At 45.7% G+C, this 25,988-nt stretch overlaps 1 protein-coding gene and 1 long non-coding RNA gene across 4 annotated transcripts in view; one reads left to right on the top strand and one right to left on the bottom strand.

The window, feature by feature from the left end:
• The window catches only part of LOC148001598 (uncharacterized), a 36,632-nt gene extending 27,287 nt beyond the window's left edge, over positions 1-9,345 (bottom strand). The window contains exons 1-2 of one of the 2 annotated variants that reach the window (XR_015635882.1): positions 9,196-9,345; positions 7,340-8,281 (exon numbers count right to left, since the gene is read on the bottom strand). This is a non-coding gene — a long non-coding RNA (uncharacterized LOC148001598). The remainder of the gene's footprint in view (positions 1-7,339; positions 8,282-9,195) is intronic. The other variant, XR_015635883.1, reaches the window with a different exon arrangement.
• A 1,199-nt stretch (positions 9,346-10,544) lies between these two features.
• Fcmr (Fc mu receptor) lies at positions 10,545-24,853 on the top strand. Of its 2 annotated transcripts, NM_001014843.2 has the most exons (8): positions 10,545-10,676; positions 17,958-18,290; positions 18,939-19,082; positions 19,877-20,096; positions 21,606-21,757; positions 22,026-22,184; positions 22,290-22,348; positions 24,475-24,800. In NM_001014843.2, the coding sequence occupies exons 1-8, from the start codon at positions 10,640-10,642 to the stop codon at positions 24,649-24,651; spliced, it is 1,281 nt and encodes a 426-aa protein (NP_001014843.1). In that variant the 5' UTR covers positions 10,545-10,639; the 3' UTR covers positions 24,652-24,800. The 2 variants fall into 2 exon arrangements, with proteins under 2 accessions (NP_001014843.1, XP_087437637.1); XM_087581511.1 differs by lacking the exon at positions 22,290-22,348 and having other exon boundaries at positions 10,558-10,676; positions 22,026-22,241; positions 24,475-24,853.
• Positions 24,854-25,988: the final 1,135 nt, after the last annotated feature.

The raw sequence follows: 25,988 nt of genomic DNA on the forward strand, positions 1-25,988 counted from the left end.
ACTCCGATTGCATTTGTCCCCACACCTTAGCTCCTAGGCACCCCAGGATATGTGTTCAGTAAACTCAGCCACCACGAAGGCTGAGCTGAAGAGGTCTTGAACATTATGCCTTGGGGACAGATACTAACCACTTTGCTCTTCCTTGAGCTCAATCCTCTTGGGCTGCCAACTGCAGTACTTTGTCTTAATTCCCTGGCCCCAGCCTAGATTGGTGTCTTGGACTCCCTCCCAGGAAGAAAGAGGCAGAGAAAATGATGAGGAGTGTTCGGTCCCTTTTCTTTGGAAGGACGATACAGATCTAGCTTCTCCAGCAATGACAGAAAGTCATCCTGGAAGAGGTATAATGAATTGTCAGCAGTGTCACTTGTTAGTATAACACTATCCTCATCCCATCCCAATCCCAAGCTGCTTGCAGTGTCACTAAAGGGTTCTGTGTACAACAGAAGTTAAGATTCGGTGTCTGCATTCATGTCAACAACCAGAGGCCCCATCCTGGGCTCGTTACATGGGCGACCCCAATCCCTGCACTCAGAGAGAGGCCAAGACACGTCATTAAAACCACACGTAATGTTCCTTACAAGAAGGAAGCTGGGTCACAGGTGGATCTGAACATTGTTAGGATGACATTTAATTCTGTACAAAAGATTTACAATCAACGGTGAGACTGATGATGATAACCACATTGGCAATGGCCATTCATGGAGTTACTGAGACATCTGACCACGAGGGAAATTATCTCTGAAAGGATGTTGCACAATGGTCCAGCAATACATTGACAAGGCCTACCTAGTAGTTCTTTGGTATAGCAGTTGACTTTCCTTTGTAAAGGGAAGTAATATCTAATCATTTAAGACTTTTCTAAGACTCAAGACTAAAGAATTCTTCCAAGAACACTAGACATTAATGTGAGGTTAGAGACAAACCACTTAGGATGAAGACTAAGAAGCTGGACCCGAAGGCTAAGAAACATGCAGTGTGCCCCCAACCCAAGCTTCCCTGAAGTATTTAACTGTGCTGGGGAGCCTCTGTCATAAAAGGAAATAATGAGGCATTATCTCAGAAATGAGACTATTCAAGTGGGAAAGGGGCACATTAGATGAAAGGTGTAAGACTGGGATCCGTAGTGCCAAGTTGGCCATGAAGCTACAACAAAAAAGAAAAACAGGTCACCTAGCCATGTGCGCCAAGGACTCAAGAGAGGGTCTTCCAAGGCTCTTAGATGTGATGTCACACTCGTATAGTCACAGCACTTGGGAGGGGGAGGCCAGAATACTGTGTGTTCTAGGCCGACCTACACTGCTTATCAAGACCCTGTCTCAAAAGTAAATAAAAAAGGATTTCTGGGTATGGTGACAGATGAGGAACTGCCTCTATGTGCCCCAGTGAACGGGTGGGACTTCTGGGTCCCAGGAGGAAAAGGAGACAGAGGAAAAGAGGGGATTTTCAGCTATGCTCTGGAACGAGAAGCACATGAAACAATCGGAGAAGCTAGAACCATTGCCTCTGCCACTAGCAGATAGCCAAGGAGGTCACAGAAGGCTAGCTAATACAGGCTAGCTAATACAGGTTAGCTGATACAGGCGAGCTGATACAGGCTAACTGATACAGGCTAGCTGATACAGGCTAACTGATACAGGCTAGCTGATACAGGCTAGCTGATACAGGCTAACTGGTACAGGCTAGCTGGTACAGGCTAGCTGGTACAGGCTAGCTTATACAGGCTAGCTGATACAGGCTAGCTGATACAGGCTAGCTGGTACAGGCTAACTGGTACAGGCTGGCTGATACAGGCAGGCTGATACAGGCAGGCTGATACAGGCTAGCTGATACAGGCTAGCTAATACTGGCTAGCTGATACAGGCTAGCTAATACAGGCTAGCTTATACAGGTTAGCTGATACAGGTTAGCTGATACAGGCTAACTGATACAGGTGAGCTGATACAGGCTAACTGATACAGGCGAGCTGATACAGGCTAACTGATACAGGCTAGCTGATACAGGCTAGCTGATACAGGCTAACTGGTACAGGCTAGCTGATACAGGCTAGCTGATACAGGCTAACTGGTACAGGCTAGCTGATACAGGCAGGCTGATACAGGCTAACTGGTACAGGCTAGCTGATACAGGCTAGCTAAAACTGGCTAGCTGATACAGGCTAGCTGATACAGGCGAACTGATACAGGCTAACTGATACAGGATAGCTGATACAGGATAGCTAATACTGGCTAGCTGATACAGGCGAACTGATACAGGCAGGCTGATACAGGCTAACTGATATAGGCTAGCTGATACAGGCTAGCTGATACAGGCTAACTGGTACAGGCTAGCTGATACAGGCAGGCTGATACAGGCAGGCTGATACAGGCTAGCTGATACAGGCTAGCTAATACTGGCTAGCTGATACAGGCAAACTGATACAGGCTAACTGATACAGGCGAACTGATACAGGCTAGCTGATACAGGCGAACTGATACAGGCTAGCTGATACAGGCTAACTGATACAGGCTAGCTGATACAGGCTAGCTGATACAGGCTAGCTGATACAGGCTAACTGATACAGGCTAACTGATACAGGCTAGCTGATACAGGCTAGCTGATACAGGTTAGCTAATACAGGTTAGCTAATACAGGTGAGCTGATACAGGCTAACTGATACAGACTAGCTGATACAGGCTAGCTTATACAGGCTAACTGATACAGGCTAACTGATACAGGCTAGCTTATACAGGCTAGCTTATACAGGCTAGCTGATACAGGCTAGCTGATACAGGCGAGCTGATACAGGCTAGCTGATATGTTTAAGGCAGGAGATTCTGTGTTCACCAATTGTGCTAACCGGCAAGTTCTGAAGTAATAAAGCTGAGAATATGTGTTTTATCTGAGGAGTCACAGGTCTCAGGTGGGACTGGTAACACAACCCCTCCAGGAACAAAGGTGGGTAGAAAAGAGAAGTTGGGTCAGTGATGATGGCTTGTGGCATGACAAAGCTAAACTGGGAGGAACAAAAGGAAGGTGGAAGGGGCTAGAGCGAGGGCTGAGCTCTCAGGAAAGGCAGAAATGTGTTTTTTTTTAAATTACACGCAACAAATTCCTATGAGAGAAAGGACAGAAGAACATCAGAAAGACACAAAGGACCATGGGAAAATGAAAACAGGTAAAAAAGAGAGAGAAAAAAAGCCATGATGACCTCTAGAAAATCATCATGGTGAAATAGCCAGGAGCAGCTGCTCCACAATCACTCACCCCAGGCTGGGGTCAGTAGTAGCAGTCAGGAAAGCACTGCTCCCCGCTGAACCCAGCTACCATAAGAAAGACAAGCTGAAGAGAGACTGGCTGGACTACAGAGCTGTGATCGGGAGCTGGACTCACTATGGACAGAAAGATGGCCAGAGCAACACAGAGCTATGGGGACTAGGGTAAGAGTACTGCACGACGGTACTTAAGCTAAGTCTCCCTGCCAGTACCCAGAGAGCAGCTAGCATGAGGAACGTGAGGAAGACAGCTTTTCTACCCACCACCTAGGCAAGTGAGAAGGTGGGAAAATGAGCAGTGTGCTGAATCTCGCTACCGATCACAAGAATTCTTAGACAAGAGCTATCCAAGGAGAGGAATAAAAACAGTCAGAAAGCACCGGAAAGAGGGTGTCCAGCAGCAACCATAAATACAAGTGTGAGTGTACCCTCTACACACACACACACACACACACACACACACACACACCCATCACAGAAAGCCCCGAATGCACACCATCGATGAAGCTGCAGCAGGCAGGCAGGGGCCTGGAGAAAGGAGAATCGCTTACAGCCCCCTTCCAGGAGGGAAGACATGTTGGTTTAGTGTGTTTGAAGCCATCGCCCACCTGCAAAGACTGCATTGTAAGATGGCTGAGAGGGCGGGAGGAACTGAGTCCATCACGACCATCAAGCAGCATGGACTACTTACTATTCTAGGCTAGTAGTGCACTGGAATTTGAATTTTAAATATTTGCTTCTATATTTCAGTTGTTCGTTTTGTTTTAGCTTCTGTCTCATTGGAATAGGTTTTCGTGGCTTTCTTTTCTTCTGGTCTGCACCTGTTCTACAACATTTTCTCCAGTATTTCTTATCACCTGGACCCATATTATCTTCTCTTTTCCAACCTTGTCTCTTCCCTTCCCCATTTCTTTTACTTCTTAACTATTTATTTCCACCCCCTTTCATGTCTTTATTAGTTCTCTTAGCTCTCGAACCCTATTAACTATGTTTTCTCGAGTCAGTTCCCTAGCAAACCAAGAGGACAGGGAAGGGCCGAGTGCTCACTGCTGCGAGTTCACACCCAGACTGATGCCAGTCTTTGCATCTGTCGCTGTAGCCAGCATCCCTTCTGAAAGCTCAGGAAGCATCAACGAAAAACCAGCGAACCAGGGGGGCTTGAAAAAAAAAAGTCAAAGTGTTGGAAATGTGTGTGAGGGAAGGGGAGCCAGAGACCACACCCATCCTAATGGAAGTGCAAAGCTTACATGTATGTGTAGGCACACACACACACACACACACACACACACACACACACACACACACACACACACACTAAGCCATTATAAGAAAACAGCCACAAAACAACAGTTCCCCCAAACCAGAAGCCAAAGGCAGTGGTGGATGAAATGTTGGGCGTGTTTCAGAGTCCTACTTTTTAAAGAATAGAAAACGGTGTAAAAGTTTACAAAGAAGCAGCTGAACGAAGTGAAAAAAATCAACACAGGACCGGAAGCAGAGAGTTAGAGAAATAGACTAGAAGATGAGCACCATGGATAACAGACAGAAACACAGAGACACTTAGATGCAAGACTGAGAAGGGGCAGGACAGAAAGGTGGGAAGTCAACGTGTCAATCAAATAAATAAAAATGCAGTGGGCAGAATCATTGAATAAAACCATGCCACAAAGGGAAGAAGAAAGACTGCCACGGGATGAACAAATTAAAGATGATAACTTGTTCGGATATACAAAGAAAAGTTGGACAGCATGACCAAAACCCAGGACACATTCAGGTGACCAAACCCAAGCATCCTCACAGAAGAAGAAAATGTTGAGGTAAAATCTAAAAATGTAATTAGTTTCCTCAATAACTTGGGAAAGGTAATTTCCCAAGCCTATAAAAAGAAACCGACATAAACACAAGAGGCATTTAGATCCCCGAATAGGTGGAATCTCTCTCGCGAGTCAAGTCACAGCATATCGTAGTCAAGATGTCAACACTGCAAAACAAAGAAACTGTGTTAAAGCTCTAAGGGGAAACACCAACCCAGCTACGGAGGCGAACACGATAGGATAATGTCTGTTCTATCATCGGCCACACCAAAGCCCAGGAAACGTGGACGTACGGCTGTACTGTGTCCTGAATATACACACCTGCCTATCAAGATGGCTATGTCCAGTAAAGCTCTCCCTTGAAATTGAGGAAAAAATAAGGACATTTGCAAACTAAAGCAGTTCATGACAACTATGCTGTCACTGCAGAAAACACTGAAAGTGGGTCAAAGGAATGGCCCAGATGCTAAGAACCCGTCCTGCTCTTCCAAAGGACCCACGCTCAGTTCCCACCACACACAGTTAGCTGCTTACAGATGTCTATTATATCTCCCGGGCATCTGACACCCCCTCCTGGCCTCCACGGGCATCTGCACACACGTGTGCCACACATTCTTACACACGTACACACATTATGCTAGGAACAATTTTAAACAACCCCAAAGAAAACATTCAAGCAAATGGCAAACTAAAAGAAAAACTTTTTCACAAAAACAAAAAGAAGAATTGATTTTATGAAATGAATAGATGAGCAAAGGAGGGCTAGCAAAGAACCCATCATGTCCAACACAGTAACCCAGGAAAACCAACATTAACACGAGACATCTGACAATAATCCAATCAGAGGAGCACTAACAAACATCCCTCGAAAACAACCTTTGACACAAATGGCCCCAGTGCCCCATTTAAAGGTTCAAACTGTCTGAATTCATTAAAAATCATAATGCAACTACTGGCTGTCTCCAGGAAACATACTCAGTGGCAAAGAGCCTGCGATCAAAAGATCAGAGTCAACCTCTCAACCAAATGAAAGCTATATAAAAGTTCCCTCTGCTATCCTGAGGTCTAATAAGGTTGGCGTCAAGACAAACTGGTTCAGTGAGGAGATAAAAATAGTCATTATATCCAGTGGTGCACACGAGTAATCCCAGCACTCTGGAGGCAGAGGAAGGAGGATAGATGAGTTCAAGGCCAGCCTGGTCTACAAAGTTAGTTCCAGGACAGCCAGGGCCACACAGAGAAACTCTGTCTCAAACAAACTAACAAACAAACAAAGAATTTCCTTAAAAACAAATTATAAATACATACTTATATAACTTTTTATCTCATTATATAATGGGTAACATAAAATCCATATGATTTCTTCAAAATATCCTTAATATAAAACTGTTTTTTACTAAGGCTAAACTGTATATAAGTTAATAGACATGTTTACTGAAGATTTCTCTTGTGTTTTCCTTTTACAGTAAAGACATAGAAAATATGATCCCAATTAACAATAACATTCAAAATCTTGATTTATTAAAATATACCTTATGTATGACATTATATATGTATATGTAAACTGTCTATGCATGATTCTGGTTTGTTCGTTTTGACATAATTTACTTAGTACCAAAATGCCTTATGAGTAAGTGCTCATGTAAACTAATATTATTACCTTGGCCCAGCTTCCTTTCGCTCCCAGTAAAGCTAAAATTTCATGAAACAAATAATCATAAAAGACAAAAGATGTATTTAATCAATATGACCACATAGGTAAACCAATAGAGAGAGCTAATCACATGGTAAATCGCAAGAGCTTTTAAGCTTACACAATTTTAAGTTACTTTAATAACAAGATATATATAATATACATAATTTTTTTAATTGTCATTTTTAAAACCTGCTTTCCTTGTTCTGTGAAACTATAAAACCTTATGAAACTGTTTCCATGCTGGCACATGGAAGTTAGGGTAAGCAACCATGATTACTCAAAATGGTTCCAGAATAAATTCCCTCTCTTATTCCTTTTAAAACGAGATCTGTAATTTTTTCATCAACACGATCATAAATTCAACAACCAGACTAGCATTTGTTGAACACCCACTGTCCTCAATGCTGTGCTACCGTTATCTACCAGATACAAGGATAACAGTGACACTTCCTGTTTCTCCAAGAGACTTCATCTTTCTAGAAAGTTCTTTGGGGGGACATGACTGACCCTCAATATAAATGGGTAAATGATTGTGTGGACTGGGCTTATCCCCAGAACCATCTGAGAAAGTCTCTTACCTGAGTTCACAAGGAACTGCTTCTTCCGGTCTCCTTGGAGTCTGACTGGGCTGAGAAGTTCTCAGTTACTTATATGTATGCCACATGAAGGAAATGAACTGTTGGAGGCCAGGCCTTGGAGTCTCTCTAGTGATGTCCCCATTTCCTCAAGTCCCAAAGTGCTTCCCTGCACCCTGGCTCATCCCAACATCCTCCTGAACAAGCTCTGCCTGAGGGGATGACAGGGTGTGGCTACGGACAAGGGATGTGCCTCCCTCTGGTTGCATGTGCCCTCTGAGAGCTCACACAAAACACAAAATCTGAAACCATAATACACAAACAACAGACGACTAAGGGTTTGGCTTGTTTCTCTATTTTTGCTTGCTTGTTTGTTTGTTTGTTTTTAATGCCCAAAGTAACTTGAGACAAAGCAAAATAAAACAAAACAAAATACAAAAACAAATGAACAACAACAAAAACAACCTTAAAATACCACCGGGGTTCATTTTCTGTTGGTCATCCACTGCTGGCTGGGAAACCCAGAGAGACTCTATTGGAAAAACAAAAACAAACAACAACAACAACCCAGTTTCCCTTTGTAAGCATTGAATAGCTGACAATGCCTTCTTAGTTAGACATAAGAGTTTGTGTCCATTTCTGCCTCTTGGCATTGGGGTCCCATGTGGCTTGAACCTGTGCAGGCCCCGTGCATGCTGTCACAACCTCTGTGTGTATCCATCAGTCCTGTTGTGTCTGAAGACACTGTTTCCTTTGAGTCATCCATCACCTCTGACTCCTACAATCTTTCCACCTTTGCATAGTTTCCTGAGCCCTGAGGGAAGAGTTTGATGGAGACACCCCACTTAGGAGTGACTGTTCCAAAGTCTTTCACTCTCTGTACATTGTTTAGTTGTGGGTCTCACGCTGCAAGAAGAAACTTCTCTGAAAATGGCTGAGCAAGATCTATACATAGAGTAGAATGTCCTTAGAAGTCATTTAATTTCAATGTTCCTTTACCAGAACAATAGTATTTGCTTTTCCCCTACGACCACGGCCTATCTCATCTCAAACCCTTGGCTACCAGAGCAGTGTCAGGTACAGGTTCCACCTCAGGAGGTGGGCTTAAATTCCAATCAGATACTGGCTGGTTACTCCCACAGGACCTTGACACTATTGCTACAGTGTATCCTGCAGGCAGAGCACCATAGTAGATCAAAGGGTTTGTAGATGGCCAATCCCTCACCCACCCCTCAAAGGAATCTACTTTAAAGACTATACATGTTAAGTTCTCTGCTCTTATCTATATGTTTTCAACCCTGATTGGCAGGCTCAACTACACAGTCAGTTCCTAAACATCATAGACATACATAATACAGATATATGATATATATAATATATATATAAAACACAGCACACAGCCACATCATATACTCACACATCATAAAGCACATCACGTATCACAGAACACACATCAAATGCCTACACACCGCATAGCACCCATTTACATAGGACATGCTTCACATTCGCACAGGACACTGATCTCTCACGTTCAGACTGTCATACACCCTCTCCCACACCCACCCTGATACTTAGCATATTCACTCACATTCTCTCTCTCTCTCTCTCTCTCTCTCTCTCTCTCTCTCTCTCTCTCTCTCTCTCTCTCTCTCTCTCTCTCTTCTTTCCTTCAATTGGTCTACCCCAGGACTTCAAGGCAATCCTAGCTATCTAACCAAGTGAAAGGAGAGCCCAGCTAGCTGTCTGGCAGGTATAGACCACTGCAAAGCTCTCTTTCCATGGGAAGCTAAGGCACTAATGCTAACTGAAACGGCCCTCAGTCAGCCACTCTAACCAGTAGCCAGGGACTGTCCTCTGACCTCTTGGCCTATTTGTTGGCTGGAGGACATCACATGCCAGTTGTTCTGAGCTGGTAGAAACCCGGAGAGGGAAGGGCAGGGCTGGGCAGAGCAAAGAAGGCAGCCCATGTCACACATTTCCTCTTTCCTCTTTCCTCTTCCTCTGCACCTGCTCTGAGCTCATTCAACCTCCAGGGCTGAGGACATCACTGTGTTATGTTTTGGAGAGCATGTGACCGATCTGGTGCGTAGGCGTGAGCAGGGAGTGGTGTGCAGGCAGCCAGCCCCCCCAGTGAGCCTAAAATAGTGTGGACGAAAGTGACTGGGGAGCCTAGACTAGCAGTGCTGTCTGCAAATGAAACACCATCCCAAGGAAAGCCTGGGAATCCTCCGATAAGTTGCAACTTTGCACATCTGAAAGGCCATAAAGTTAAAAAGCCCGTGTTAAAGAGCTTTTATAGCATTTCTACATCAGTGATCTCTGCTGTGCACCAGACAGTGGTCATCCCCAACTTACCAGTGAGGACACAGGCTCAGGGAAGCTTGGCCAAGGCTAACAAGTGTCAAGCCTGGACAAAGCATTTTGTCTTAAATCTCAAATTGTTTTCCGATTCTTGGCTTCTCTCTCTCAATGGACTTCACCCTTGCCACTGGGTGTCTCAGAAAAATGGCCTGACTCGACTGACAACCCTACAGGCAGAGTTGCTGTGTGACTTGTCACACCTGACTCTTAGCATTGTCCTTCTGCTTATTAGACAGTGGCTTGTGCCTCTGCCCGAGGGAAGCCCCTTTTGGATACCACTGTAGGAGGATGAGGCCTGAAGATTAACAGAGGCCCTGGGTAAGCAGTGCCTAAGACCTCAGGAATGACAGTGTGCAGGGTAGGTGGGGTGCCAGAGGCCATGGTGTCTCACCGCCATTTATTTTCTAGATAAATGAAGTTCAGAGAATAGCAGTGGGTTGCACAAAAACCCATGGTTAATATTGCTACAAATAGATGTTCACCAGTACTCATCAGAGGAGTTAACAGGTGACTCTCAGAGCCAAGCTTGGCTCCACAAAGGCTTTGTTGTTGGGAGAGAATTGGTGATGAGGTTGTGTTGTCCTGAGGCTGGAGAAACAACAAATGACTCTAGCTCAGAAGCCAATCCATACCTATGAATCCTGGGAGGTCCCTTTGAGAAGAGGGGCCAAGGCCTGGCAGCTGCTCCAGTCCTGATTTTGAGCCTTGTTCACTCATTTTTATGCCTACGTATTTTCTCAACTCTTGACTTCCGCTGTGGTTTGCTGGTATCTTCATTTTTAGGCAAAGACTAGCCAGCCAACAAGATAGATTATCATTTCCTCATTTTATGCCCCTGCCCCCATCTCTTTCAAGCATCCAGTTGTAGAAGGCTCCCAGATGATCGGTGTGCGTCAGCCTCACTCCAGGGGCTCTTGGATGGGACCTGGCCTCCAAGGAACCATGAACCTTTGGCTTTGGTTACTCTACTTCCTGCCAGGTGAGTGCTCTGAGGAAACACTCAGGACTAACCACCAGGTTTGAATTAGCCAGAGGCGATCGGTTGACAGCCATCTCCAGCTCTAAGGCTTCTGGAGAGATGCGGTTGCAGCCAGGGCACAGAGCAGAAGGATGGAGACCTGTGAGGTGGGTGCTGGCCCTTCCCCACTTGTGAAGCATGCTTCCAGACTTCCACCCTAGACAGCTGTTGAACTTTTAGGGGTGGAAGATATCACATATCTTAAAGATTCACTTACTGAGATCTTAAAACGTGTGTCTCCAAGGTTTGTTCTCCTTGTATCTGTTTTCTCCTTTAGGTCTTTCTTTTTCACAAGTTTCAGTTTCAAATGAAGACTCCATAACGTAGTCCCTAAACTTCTTATCTCAACTTACAGCCACCTACCTGGCACCCCACTAGAATGATCACCAAGATTTGGAATACAATGCGCCTAATGCCTTGCCCAATATACTTCACTGGTCACCACACAAACCAGCTCCTCCCTTTGCCTAAAGTACCTCTAAGATTATAATGTCATTCAATGGCTCCCACTATCTAAAATACACTCTCCTCCCTTATATTCTGAGCTTACCATGCTCCCACAGACCTTCTTCCAGAGAAACAGAACTCTTCTTTGAACAAATGCTACAGATTTCCACTCTACACCTTCTCTCGGGCTGTCCCTGCTATAGGAACATCATTCCTCCCAGTTCACCATTAAGGTTCTTCATAGCCATCGAAAAACTACCTCCCACTCACAGTCGTTCCTGAGCACCTTCCGAATTCCAGCCGCAGTCATGTCATATCTTGGCTCCGTGTGTTTAGCTTATTTGGTTTATCAATAATACCTGCTTTGTGATAATTAAGCTTTGTTGAGGATTTGAGTGGATTAACAAATGTTGGGGTATTAGTTAAGCTTACTTCTGGGTGTGATTGCGAGGTTGTTTCTAGAAAGAATTTATCAAGGGGAGAAGACCCACCTTGACTGCAGATGGTATTATCCTGTGGGTAAGGTCATGGACAGAATAAAACAAGGAGAAAGAGGAGGGCTGCAGAGCACTGAATTCACCTTCCTCCATCTGTTGACTGCTCCGCCAGCCCACCCTGATGTATAATCAGGCAGCTTCAGGCTTCTGCTGTCACAGCTTCCTGGTCCTGATGGTCTATACCAGTGAGAAAGAACAGACGTGTGTGGAAAATGTGCTGCTTGGCAAAGAAAGGGGCTTGAACTCAGCTAAAGCTACAGGCAGAACAGACCAAATGGGTCCAGACAAGGCAGCTAGGATTCTTTAAGAGATTAGTGCAATCACTCTTTGGCATCAAAGGAAATCAGTCAGGGCTAGAGCCTGGAGGCGGGGAGCTGATGCAGAGAAAATGGGCAAGTGCTGCTTACTGTCTTATGGCTTGCTCAGCCTGCTTTCTTATAGACCCCAGGACCACCAACCCAAGAACGACATCATCCACAAATGGGCAAGTGCTGCTTACTGCCTTGCTCCTCATGGCTTGCTCAGCCTGCTTTCTTATAGACCCCAGGACCACCAACCCAAGAACGACATCATCCACAATGGGCTGGGCCCTAGCCCACCAATCACTAATTAAGAAAATGCTCTGCAGGCTTGCCTATAACCCATTCGTACAGAGGCATTTTCTTAATTGAGGTTCCCTGCTCTCAGATGATTTTAGCTTGTGTCAAATTGATGGAAACTGGCCAACAGGAGGAGACATCTTAGACTATGCAATGTCACAACAGGAAAGATGTGTTGAGTGCAATATTCCACATCCCAAACTAGAGAGTGTATCGAGGCAAACTCATCTGACAAACTTTCATTTGAAAGGAGAGAGCTTAAAAAAAGAGTCTTCAGGCATGAGGCTAGAAGCTTGCTACCTCAGAAAGTGTTTTCTCAGGATTCTCCTCAGAGAAACACAGATCCTGTTCAGGCTGTGGTCCAAGGGGGCCACACTACATCTTGAGCTTATAATAGAACGTGGTGCTGTCCACACGCAGCCGCCTTTGCAGATGTACAAAATGTAAGAGTAAAGGGTTGTGAAGGCCAGCACCAAGTTTCTAAACAGCCTCTGAGGCTAAGCAAGGTGTGGCAGGGTTCTTCTGTACGAAGAACCTGAGAGGGTAGCTGTGTAGGTGAAGCAGTAGAGACTCCAGGATATTGGAGTTCCCAGAAATGTGGGAAAATCACATCACCAAGGAAAGCTGTAGGTACCAAATGGAGCCTTCCTGGAGAAGGATCACATGTGCCACAAGCAACAGAGAAGGAATTGTATGGATTTATATGAACATACAAAGTATTTATTTGTATGGTTTTGTATGAACATACAAAATATTCTAATTAATAGTTGATTGTTAGTCTTATGTTCTTAAGACAGGGTCTCCTGTATCCTGGGCTGGCCTCTAATGAGCTATTTAGATAAGTGTCTTTTAGATAAGACGGCTTTGACTTCCTGATCCTCTTACAGATGATCTCAAGTGCTAGAATTAAAGGCATGGGCCTCCAGGCCTGGTCACAGAGGCCTTAGCTCAAGCTCAGGTTTCTGTGTGTGCACTGTAGCAACTGAGTCATATCCCTACCCCCTGGCAATATCTTTGAATAATTATATGTATGATATTCTGGCCTTGATTTATTAGTACTGCCCTCAGGCCTACAAATATTGGGGTAGGCCTGTCCCTAGTGCTCAGATGATATTGAATTGAGCCCTATGGGAAAATGTCTCTCATGAACCAAGGCAATATCATAGGATGTAGGCTCCAAATTTACCTAGACCACTAATAAGAATACATATATATATGGGTGTATATATGTGTGTATATCCGTATCCATATCCATATGCATATACATATACATATGTATAGAGAGAGACTTGATACACATATACATACATACTCACATACAGAGAATGAAAGTTAATTCTTTTAAAATTGTTATTGTGTGCACACCACAGCACACAATAAAATGTATGAGGATCAGAGGATAAGTTTGGGGAATCACATCACAGCTTCTACCTACTTAAGGCAGGATCTCTCTCATTGTTTCTGCATCTATGCTGCATACTTTAAGTTGGCCTATGAACTCCCAAGCAATTCTCCTTTCCCCACCTCCTATCCTACCATAAGAGTGAGGGGATTACAGTCACTTACCTGGCATTGCGCACGGATTCCAAGAACTGAACTTGGGTTGGCAAGCTAGCAGTTTCACCCACTGATCCATCTCCCTGGACCTCACGCAATTTAATCGTGATTCAATACCATGCAGATGAGTTTGGTCTCCGGCAATTAGATGGTAGTGTTATTTCCCAAAATAGAAAACTCTTTAATGAACGGGCAGGTTTAGGACGAGAGATGAGAGGTTCTCTTCTCGCTGTTGTTCGATATTATCCTAAACGCACAAAGGAGTCCAAGGGCCAGAGCCAGTTTGCAGCTGTAAAGAGAAGACTAGAGACAGCATGTATTTAGTTGAAGTCTAACCTATCAGCATCTGTCCCTAAAAGGTCCTAGAGTAAATGAGCTAGTGTAGAAAGAAGAGAGAAGACACACAGAGACCCCGTCAGGTACTGAGCTCTGTGTAAGCCCAGCACTGAGAGGGAGATGGAGGTAAGAGAGGAGGCAGCGCGGGAACAGCTGTGACGGTATGGCACTGGGGTGGCGCACGGTGGTCCTAGGAAGGAGAACTCAGGACAGTCATGTACTACCAGAGATGATGACAAACAAGGCACCCCCAGAGACAGCAACGAGGACAGTTATGTTGACCCACATGAGAGCAGTTTTCATGGGCATTTAGAGACAAAATTCTGACTCAAGTTGATCAAGGAAAAATTGAAGGGGTGGATAGGAATTGGACGAAGTGTTTGAGAAAGCACATAGAAAAGACAGAGGAGATGCAAACTGGTTGTCAAGGTGCCAGTACCAGGGTTTGTGCATGAGCTATGGGCTGAAGGGAACAAACAGTAAGCCAATGGTGCAGCAGAAAGGGGGGTCATTGCAGACAGACACTGTGAAACTGAAGAAGGCCAGACTTGGGTTTCAGCTGAGGGAGTTGCCCTATGGAAGGACTCAGCACCTTTGCCTGGGGCACAGCTGATGGCAGGTGCCAGGCCTGTCACTTGCAGGATGCTCTGGGTCGAAATGGGATGCTAAGTGGGATGCTCTTGTGCTTTTAAATATTTTTATATTACTTATTTATTTTGTTGTCTGTTAGTTTGTTTATTCCGGGGCCTGTGTCACAGCATGCATATGGAGGTCAGAGGACAACCTTAAAGGAATTGTCCTTCAGTCTCAAGGAGATGTCTTTCTCCCTCACGTGGGCACTGGAACTCAGCCCAAAATTACCAGGATGGTTAGCGAGAGCCTTTGCCTACTGAGCCCTCTCACCAGCCCTCTCGGCCTTTTTAACGGAATTTAAAATTTTACAGGCAGGGGCTGGGTAGGTAGGTTAAAATGCTCGCCACAAAGGCATGAGAACCAGAGCTAAGAGCCACAGCATCCACATAAAAAGCTAGAGTCAATGGCACATACCTATGAGCCCAGAGCTGGGAAGGTGGGAACAGAGGAAGGCCCAGGATTGCTGGTGAGTGAGTGAGTGGGCTGCAGGTTCGTTAAGGAGAATGCCAGTCCCACAAACGAACGCCCATAAACTACAGCTCTTTAATAAGCACACAAATCTCAGGCCAGGTGTTTGCCACGCCCACCCTTTTATTCAAGCATTCTGTTTCAGATTGGGTCGAATCCCACTCCCACCTAGAAAAGCTCCATCGTGTCCTCAGCCCTCAAGGCTCTACCTTATTTCCCCTTCTTTTGCACTGTGAAAAAGCCATAGTACCTTAACATCTCAAACACACGTTTTCATCCAACTGTGTATCGACAACGACTTTTCAGACTACATCATTCCTCTTTTTTCTACTGTTTCTACAATTCAGTCACCAAATTAGAGGCTATAAACTAGAGATCACTTAATTGCCTCTAAAACACTAGAATCAAATCGGTCAGTTCCTTTAGATACTTTCTCTCTCTCTCTCTCTCTCTCTCTCTCTCTCTCTCTCTCTCTCACACACACACACACACACACACACACACACACACACACACACACCTCCCCCTTTTTCCCAATAATCAATTTTAAAATGGTCAAGAATTACATTTGGGATGTTTCTTTAAAAAGTAGGCCCTTACACCAGCCTAGACAGAGGAAGCCACCATGTCCAAGGACAAGACAATGCATAGGCATCAGTGAGCCCCCAATGATTGATGTAGATCCAGTATTTCAAACTTCTAAACTGTGAATCCTCCCAACTTCCCTCTGTCTTGGAAATCTGTTTTTGTAATCCTGGTCATAGACTAGGAAACTAGAGAAAGCTAGTAAGTTTGTCCTGGAATCCCATCATTTTTGAGATTCCCTCAACCTCTCAATGAGGTCTTCAGCCTTGGCTGGCTGGAACTTTGTGGATGTGTTACCTTCCCAGTGTTTGAGCACAGGCATGAAGCCAACTCATGAGTTCAGTTGGCAGCAGTTTTAAGCAGTACTGACCTCCGTGCATCATATGCAAGGTTCCTTGGCAGACCATGTACTTCTGGCTGAGCCCTCTCTGCCTCTTCCCCACTCAAGCTTACTAAGATAGCTTCACTTTTAGATCTCAACATTTCCTGTGGATGCTTTCCAGCTCCTCTGTACCTAATCCCCACCTAACCCCCATCTCTAGCCCATTTTTCCACTCTCTACCCTTCAATACTCCCCTCTACCAGAAATATCCAAATCAAATGCCCCAAGCCCACTGATATTCTAATTTTTAACTCACGTATGACTGAGCTCATTGAAGCTACTCAGAATGTACCATCTGTAGATAAACATCAGTAAGCCAGCAGATTTGTCTCTCACATCCCCTTCTTGATATAATCTGCTCTTGTTACCTGAAAGGCCCTTTTCATCTCCACCTAAGCCCTCCAGGCCCACCTAAACACACACATGATTCACACACTTTATACAATCACCCTTGTGATGGTTTGAATGAGAACATCTCCCATTGAGAATGTCTCCCTTTCATTCATATGTTTGGATGCTTGGCTCCCACTTCGTGGAACTGCTTGGGACGGATCAGGGGTATGGCCTTGTTGGAGTAGTGTCACTGGGAGTGGGTTTTAAACCCCACATTACTCCAGTTCTCTTTCTCTCTCTCTCTCTCTCTCTCTCTCTCTCTCTCTCTCTCTCTCTCTCTCTCTCTCCCCTTTTACTTGTGGATCAAGATTTAAGCTCTTAGCTACTGCAGCCTCAAATTAAATGCTGCCTTTTATAAGTTACCAGGTCCAATGCCTGGTTGATGGTATTGTCACATTCATAAGTTGCCTTGGCCATGGTGTTTTGTCCCAGCAATAGAAAAGCAACAGAAAAGCAACTATGGAGGCACTAGCTGGGACTCACTTAGATTACCATCCATGGTTTTACCCTCTGCTGTAGTCGGTTGGTTTACACTATATTTTCCTTGTCTTGCTTTTCGGTGTCAGGAACTTGTGACCCACACCTTCCACTCCTCCCTGATCTATTTCTCCCCCAGACATATGTATGTTCATACCCATACATGTATCCTCACCCTGCTTCCCCTTCCATGAGTTCTCCACACTAGTGACCAGTATCACCTTCTCAGTTTCCCTCCATGCCCGTTCGTTTAGGGTACAGCATTGGGCACCATTTCTCTCAAAAGCCTTCCTCCCAGGACACCATCCCCTCAGTAGCCTGAGTCAGGTGCTCCTGCTTGCTGCTTTCAGAGAACCCTGAGCTATCTCTCTCAGGAATCTATTACTTTGTACTGTGGTAGACATCTGTTGGTGTCACTCACCACATGACTTATTGTATGAGAGAGGAAGGCCCATGAAAGGCATCAAATGTGTACATGTTGAATGGTTTAGTTGAGCTGAAAGGAGGATTGGGTAGATGGACGAATTTGAGGGGGGAAAAAAAGAACCCAGAGGGAAAATGTGCTGTAAGAATAGGTCACCTTTCTCACCACTATACTTAAGTCCCTTGGGGGATTATGTGCCCTGGGGGTCATTTCTGGCATCCCATTTCCCTTTGGAGTAGGAATTGTAGTTATGTCTAGGTCCTTACAGTCTCACTGTAAGGCTGAGGCTGGGGTAATGACAGGGTCATGACTAGATCTGGTTAATGTGGGGGTGGTCTGGGGCCGGCCCTAGGTTTGAAGAGATGTGTCAGGGTGAACGTATGGCTGAAGTTGAGATATATCTGAGAATGGGGCTTCTTCTGCACTAACTTCTTCTCCTCGCAGTGTCTGGGACCCTGAAGGTCCTCCCAGAAGTACGGCTGGAAGTAGAGTTGGGTGGGTCCGTTTTCATCGAGTGCCCACTCCCTCAAACACACGTGAGGATGTATCTGTGCCGGCAGATGACCAACCCTGCAATATGCGCCACTGTGGTGTCCAACATCTTTGTCAAGAAGGAATATAAAAGGCGGGTCACCCTGAAGCCATCCTTGAATAAGAAGCTGTTCCTAGTGGAGATGACACAGCTGACTAAGGATGACGAAGGAATCTATGCCTGTGGTGTGGGCACAAACACAGACCTCGGCAAGACCCAGAAAGTCACCCTGAACGTCCGTAATGGTAGGTGTTTAGAAAACTGAGACCAGCATCGAACTGTAACTGTCCCATACTGTTGCCATATGAGACAGCCCAGTGCTAACACAGAACAACACAGCTTAACCTCACAGTTGATCGACACCACAGCCTAGAACCTTCTAGCCACAGGAGATGAAAAGAGTAAGACGGATGTTGTATGTTGCCCATTCTACCCAGGACATGAATGGAGAGGTAGACATTAGACAGAGGAGAGGTTTTTGAGGCTGAGGAAACCAGCAGAGGAGCCATACATGTCCTATGTAATTATCTCATGAGAGGTCTTGGGTGGATAGACCTGAGAAACAATGATCAAGTCAAATGTGTTGCTATATGGTTGGGCTCCACATTTCTTCTTAACCCTGACTTTTCAATGATATCCTGACATGTGCATGACTGCTTCGGCAACTTATAATCCCAATGGCTTCACAGGGAGTGCTGGATATGCTGGTGGGAAAAGCCAGCACACCAGGGAGGTTTCATGCCCAGTTCCTTTTTTTTTTTTTTTTTTTTTTTTTTTTGTCTCTGTGGACCATTCTCATATCCTCAGGGTCTTAGTTGAGTCAGCTCTTTCTTGAACCTCCAGTCCCATCTTCTCCCTGATGATCACCAACACATCCCTCTCGCCTCCAACAGAATTCCCAGAATACCCAGAGCCATTCTGGGACGATGAACCGACATCAGAGCCATCGCCAAGATGGTGGTTGCACAGATATCCGGAGGAGCTTCCCTGGCTCAAAATGGGTGAACATGCCAGCCCTTCTGGATTCATAGACAAAGGTCAGTCCATCATGTCAAGAGCGGGAGAAGAGGGAGACTTGTTTTTGCTTGATTCATAAAGTGGTTAGCAAAGCAGAGGTGACTTTCCCAAGCTTTGTCCTTGGAAAGGAACTTCAACTATCTGACAGCTGAGAAGACCGGCACCAGTTGGAGGAGTCACATACCACCACTAGGTGGCACTAAAAGTAACAAAGTACCCAATTCGCAAACCCCAGGTCCATTTTGAATGACTAGAAACCAAGACTGGGCAGATGTTTGCCAGTTGGAGGTCATTATGCTTCCTGCTACCTTCAGGGACATCTTCTACCTGCTGGTGATTAGTGGCTTCAACAACTCTATTTGGCAATTAAAAGATGACTATCATACTAACATTTCCCTGCATCATAACATATACCCAGTGAGTAAGGTATACTAATTGAACATTGTTGCACTAGGAGACCCTGCTGGGGTCAAAAGAAACAGTGTAACTGGGCAGATCATAGATCCATGAGTGTTAATAAGTAGGTTGAAATTGGGGGAGAATATATCAGCCCCAAAAAGCATAATACTCTCCACGTTCAGAAGACAGTAAGTCTTCCTGAGGAAATATTTAATCCAGGCCTGCATGAAAGTTTTCTGTGTAAATGGTATGCTATAAGGCATTTCTGGTCACGAGGACTGCAAAAGCAGAGGCGGTATGTATGGGCAAAGGGGGAGAAATGATTGAGTGTGGAAGTAGAGACCCACTCCTCCTGGAGACTGGAGAACACAGCGTGTCTACCACTAATGTAACCTTTCCCTTCTCTCTCTTGAAGTCACCACACTATCTCCAAAGACTGAGGCCCCTCCAGTTCACCAGCCCTCCACCAACACTTCAGTAAGCCGCCATCCCAGAGTTTATGGAGCATCTTCTGAAACACCTACCAAGCCCTCAGCGCTCCTGCCAGCTACCACAGCCTTCAAAACCTCTGCTCGGCAAGCATCCAGGCTCCTCGAGGCCAGCTACAGCCACCACACCAGACTTCATGGGGAAAGGTAAGAAGGGCCTCAATGTTTAGTGCCTGTGTCCCGTACCCTTCTCAGCTTCGTCTCCAAAGAAAATTCTTGAGTGCATTAGTCTTATCAACAAAGAATATGCTTTGTGGTTGTGGGTCTCCCCACCCACATGGACATCAGCCAATCGGGTCCACAGGGGCAGTGGGAGCAGAGGCATCGAGAGGGGAGGGGCTCAGAAGCCCTGTGAGTACATACAGTGGCTAACCACACTGGGACCAGCTATCAAGAGGTGGGTCAACTTTACTTAGTGTGATTCAAGGCTATAAAGTTTTGGGGGACTGAGAGTAGGAACATCCAGAAGGGGCAAAGGTCATTGGCTGGGGGCTTAGGGTACCTGGATTGCCTCGTTAGCATAGGGATGCATTTTAGGAATCTCAGGCTCTGGCTGAACAAGTTTTATCAGGAGAAAGAAAACTGATCCTATAATCTAATTGAGGCTTCATGACATTCCTCAGGTAGCATATGTGTGGGCTTAGAATTCCCCAGACAAGGCCAGAGAAAGAGAACCCCATTAATAAAGGGACTCTCTCATATTGTGCCGGGCCCAGAGGCTATCCAGCCATGATAGATTTTGACCTTAATTAGCAGAATTTTCCCACATGTATTCTTTGCAACTCCCTAGTTCTGATCTTACAGAAAGACTCGGGTCTTCAATCATACAAATTCATCCGGGTCCGTTGTAATGTAATAAGTAAATGAGAAAAGTTTTTAATCCGTTTAAAGTAATTAAAAGTATTTACTAATTAATACGCATTAAAATTACCCTCGTTTTTTTTTTCTTTTCCTTCTTAATGCTGCTAACACAAATGTTTCTATTGCTTAGAATTGTTCTAAATATCGCACCTCAATGAACCACTAGGGGACAGCATTAAAGCAAATGTGTATCAAAACCCACAGGAAATTTGCCTGAACAAACTTGTAAGGAAAAAAAGGCTCTCAGAAGGATTTTGATACTACAAGTGAGGGGACTGGGGCAATAAAATATGTGGTTTCGGTGACAATGGGACTCTTGACTCCTATTTCAGAAATCTATGTAATAAACATTTCTTTAATGTCAACTGGGATAAAGACACACAAAGTCCACGTAAGGTTAAAGCACGTCTGCCTATGCCAAGGTTTCTAACTGTGGGAGTAGGAGCCCTATCAGACTCTGCTATAGGCAGGCTGACTTCAATTCTTTCCACCTCCTTTGGTTTTAGTCGGAACAATTTTTTGCAGATTTCACGATCCCCATTTGTAAGGAAATAGGGCTAAGGGAAATTAAAACGCGCTCGAGACCTCATAACTAGTAAAATGAGGAACTTGAATTTGAACCAAAGGCTCCTGACCCCATAAATAAATCTCTTTGGGAGTGATGGAGGAAATTCTGTTAACAATGGGTCAACTGTAAGTCATCTCCAAAGAAAGGTGGCCACTTAAGGGTGAGTCTTTAAATTTCCTTTTCCTCGTTTTTTAAGTCCTCTGTTTCTCCTTTTTCCCCTGGCCAAGGACACCCCACTACGGTTCACAGTATGGGAGAGAAGACCGAGGGCTTCACATCTCCATCCCAGAATTTCACATTCTGATTCCGACCTTCCTGGGCTTCCTCTTGCTGGTTCTTTTGGGACTGGTGGTAAAACGAGCCATTCAAAGGAGGAGAGGTGAGGCACTTGAGCTTCTGGGTTTTGGTTGGGAGACCTGAGGTACAAGAGCCCAGAGCATTCAAATTCAGCTTGAACTCCCAGGGAACCGGGATGGAGTCTAAAAGTACATTGTCCTTGCCTGCACTCTGCACCCTGGGCATCTATGCCCAGGTCACACATTGTCAGGCATCATAGAGGTGTGTAGCCCTCAGTCTGGGAAAGAAGAGGCAGGAGGCCACTGGTGTCTGATGCCATGCCCTTCTCTCTTCCCGGTGACCTCCTGAAGCCTTCTCCAGGCGCGTAGGCCGAATGGCGAGGAGAATGCGAGGCCGGGGGCCTTCCCGCCAGATCCCTACACAGCGCCGGGATGCCCCGCAGAGGCCGCGCTCGCAGAACAACGTCTACAGCGCCTGCCCGCGGCGCGCACGGGAACCCGACAACGTGGGTGAGCGCACACACCAGCGAGGCGTGGAGAATGAGGCCAGCCGGGAACCGGGGACAGGTAGGCGTGGGAAGGCTGGGGCCCTCACCGCTTTCTTCTGTCCCATAGGTTCAGCGGAGGCTCTGCTCCTCAACGCCCCAGCCTCGGCGCCCCCAGCCCTGCCACTGGTAAGCTCCGCCCTCCCCAGTCGACGCTCAGCCAGGCTCCCCCAACCGGTTGTATCCAGTTTCTAGGTTGAAGCCCTGGGAAGGCTGACCCCACAAGATCTGTAGCCAAGCATTTTTTTTTCTTCAGATAAATGGATGCTGGGTGGCTTTAGACTAGGAGAGAAAGCACCCCTGCAGCAACTACGGTGTAGGAAAGATGCTAGGTTTCTAGTAGGTTTCTAGAAGGCTAGAGGGAGTGGAAGCTACTCGGACAGTTTTACCTCTGTGAGGGAGGACAGTTTGGACATCTCTTTTTTTTTTTTTTTTTTTTTTTTGGTTCTTTTTTTTTTTTTTTTTTGGAGCTGGGGACCGAACCCAGGGCCTTGCGCTTCCTAGGTAAGCGCTCTACCACTGAGCTAAATCCCCAACCCCCGGACATCTCTTTTAAAAAAAACGAGAGGAAGTAATAGCAACGGACGGCTGGGCTTTATCTGAAGTGCTACTGGGCAGAGGTGCAGACATCAACACAGCAGGTGTGTGTGTCATTCTGTTCCCCCAAATTAAGGGAACATTCTTTAAGCTTTCTCAAAGCCTAAAACCAATGTTTTGGTAGTCAGAACAAAAATATTAATAAGGGCGCCAAGTGTGCGTGTGTTAATTAGCGTAAATTAATTAAATACAATAGCCCCCCAAACCCTCAGGGCTCAAGCCAGAGGGACAGGAAGAAGAGGATCATCCAGGGATATTTTGTCCCAACAACTCCAGCCAACTTTTCTGGCCCACGGTTAGTACTCAGCCACCAGAACCAAGTTCTTATTTCTACCCCTCGGGGATGATGGCTTCTTGAGGATCATGACCCTGAATTTTCATCTCACTAACACTTGCCCCCCATTAGCTGCCATGCAGTCATGTCTGCCTTCAAGGGAGGATATGAATGTCATGCCCGGCTGGCAATATATTGATTAATATATTGATCATGTGTCTGACTAAAAAGGAAGAATGTTGCCTAGCCCTGTAGTCACGTCTAGCCATTTGAATGTGACACACACAGACACACACACACACACACACACACACGTGCACGCACATAGGCATGCACACAGCCAGTCTTCAAGGCTTGACCTTAGGAGTGAATAGTCCAGTGAGCCTGTCTGCTCTACCCCAAAACCAGACTTATTGTAGATCTGCCCTAAGTTCACACAGACCGTCTTCTGGGCCTCCCCCTGGTAAAAGTTAACCTTGACTCATTCTCTCAATAAAGATATATATACACACACATATATACACATATATACACACATATATATGTTGACAGAACAAATATACAGTGTTCATATGCCCAATAGCTTATTTCAGTCTTCATGCTGAGTATTTTTATTTTTTAAACCTAGTAAGTTGACATTCAGTGGGAGATGTGGTTTCGAAGCAACCTTCTGCTGTTTCTCTCCTTAGTAAAATATAAAATGTAGAAGTCCCTTACAACAGAGCTTCCTGCATTCAGAGTACTGCCCTTCTAGTTCTTAGAACTTTCGTTTAGATGGCTGATTGAATTCTCTGTGGTGGCATTCTTCTGTGGGGACCGCAGTACCTGGGCCATGTCAGTCTTGACATAGCCTGGCCTTCTGAGAACTGAAGGGAGTCTCACTGGGGAAGAGAAGCGCTATCATGCCCTCGTGATCTGCAGTCTTCCTCCGCTACCCAGCCCTTGGCTGGAATGCGTTCTTGTACCATGTCATGGCCTCTCCAAGTCCTTGCAGAGGTACAAGAGATGACTCACCCTGCCTCTTGACTGGTTGCCTGAGAAGGTGCATATTTCTCGCACAAGTCATATCCCTTTATCCCCAAGGGAGACCTCTGCAGGTGGGCCTCCTTCACACTGCTCGGCCCTGTGATTTCAGTCTGAACCCCATGCAAAGCGTGTCCTGCCCACGTTAGTATGAAGTGGTTTCCAGTTATTCGGAGTGAGGCTGCACCCTGAAAAGCCCCAGAGCTGGCCCACTTGATGGAGTTTAGCCAACTCTTCACCTTTGCGGTCTGGAGCCCAGCAACTGTGGCCCTGTTCCTTCATTTCCTGCAGTAGAAATCCACCTCAATCGAGGTGAAAATCACCCAGCCAGCGCTAGTGACACTCCTTTGCCTGTTCCCAGGTAATTGAAACTTCTTGGCCCCACACCCCGTCTCTGAAGATGAGCTGTGAATACGTGAGCTTGGGCCACCAGCCTGCTGTCAACGTAGAAGACCAGGATTCAAACGATTACATCAATATTCCTGGCCTACCTCATCTCCCTAGCAAGCCCCCAGGGCCCAGACCTTCACGCCAATGAATCCTATCTGTTTGCTGATGCCTAGCACTTTTTCCTTACAGGATCCCTGTCACCTCGTATGTCCTATCCCCTAACTCAACTCTTGCCTGACTGAATGCCTTGAGAATAGTCAATTACAAGCGAATTTCTCACCCCCATTGAAGCCCCCTGCATTCATTGGGAGCGTTCTGGATTGGACATACAAGTCATTCATTTGTCACGATGCCGACTGTCCTTTCTATACCGTCTAACAGCCTATGGGACCTGCAAGGTGCTTCATCACTCTCTTTGGTCACATGGTCTTTGCTGCCTTAACCCCAGCTCATATGACATCAGGCCAGAATATAAGCCTAGCTGACATTTCCAGGCCCTGATCCAAAGGACATAATGAGCTTCTGTCTTTCCTGAGTCTCACGGCAAAAGGTAGCTTATTTGATTTGATGACTTATTCTAAATTTTTAAGACTAAGCTTTTGTTAGTGTTAGTGATACACACACACAAACACACGCGCACACACACACACACACACACACTCATGAATCCTCTTCATTCTAACCACCCATCACTTGGTAGGAATAGCCTGACTCCAGCATCGCTCTGCTTTTAGAAAATCTCTGCAGTCTCCTTGTCTCCTTCTCTATCTTAGTACCTTCACTTTGAGCTATTTTAGCCATCCCAAATTATCACCCATGCCTTGTCAGTTTCAGACAACACATAGCAAGACATGGGAGAAAAGCACCCTGGGGAATCCCACAAGGTCGGAGGATCGGCACTAGCACTTCTGACTCGGAAGAAGAAGCATCCCAAACTCCCCTCATGTTTCTTATCTGAAGTTCAGGGCAAGGTGTAGTCAGACACTTCTTGAATGGACACCAACTGCAAAGTTCAACCCAAGCTTGAGGCAAGAGAATGCCAGCTCTTGCCTTTGAGAAGAAGACCCTTCCCAGATACACAACATAAGTTCCCTGCACATTTTTCTAGAACTAGAATGGAGTGGCTACCTGAGTCGAGTTGCTTTCTTAGCAAGGACTGTCATCACGGATTGAACCGTGCATCCAGGTACAATGTCACCACCATCAGCCTGACACACCATATTAAACAGATAAGGAGAGAATGGTATCTTAAGAAAAGGGGATACCTGGAGAAACAGGGTAGTAGGGTGATGGGAAATCAGGAGTAAGGTGGGATGTTGAGTGTGAATCTTTGTTTTAGCCCAGATGGTAGCTTCCATCATTGATTCTTCAAACCAGCATCCGTTGCTGGAGCAACATCTCAGAGGTGAACACTGGCTGCTCTTCAGAAGACCCGGGTTTAATCCTCAGCACACACATGGAGGCTCACAAGTGCACCTAACTCTA

Source organism: Rattus norvegicus, chromosome 13 (assembly GCF_021556685.1).
Source record: "Rattus norvegicus strain SHRSP/BbbUtx chromosome 13, alternate assembly SHRSP_T2T, whole genome shotgun sequence".
Classification (NCBI taxonomy): Eukaryota; Metazoa; Chordata; class Mammalia; order Rodentia; family Muridae; genus Rattus; species Rattus norvegicus.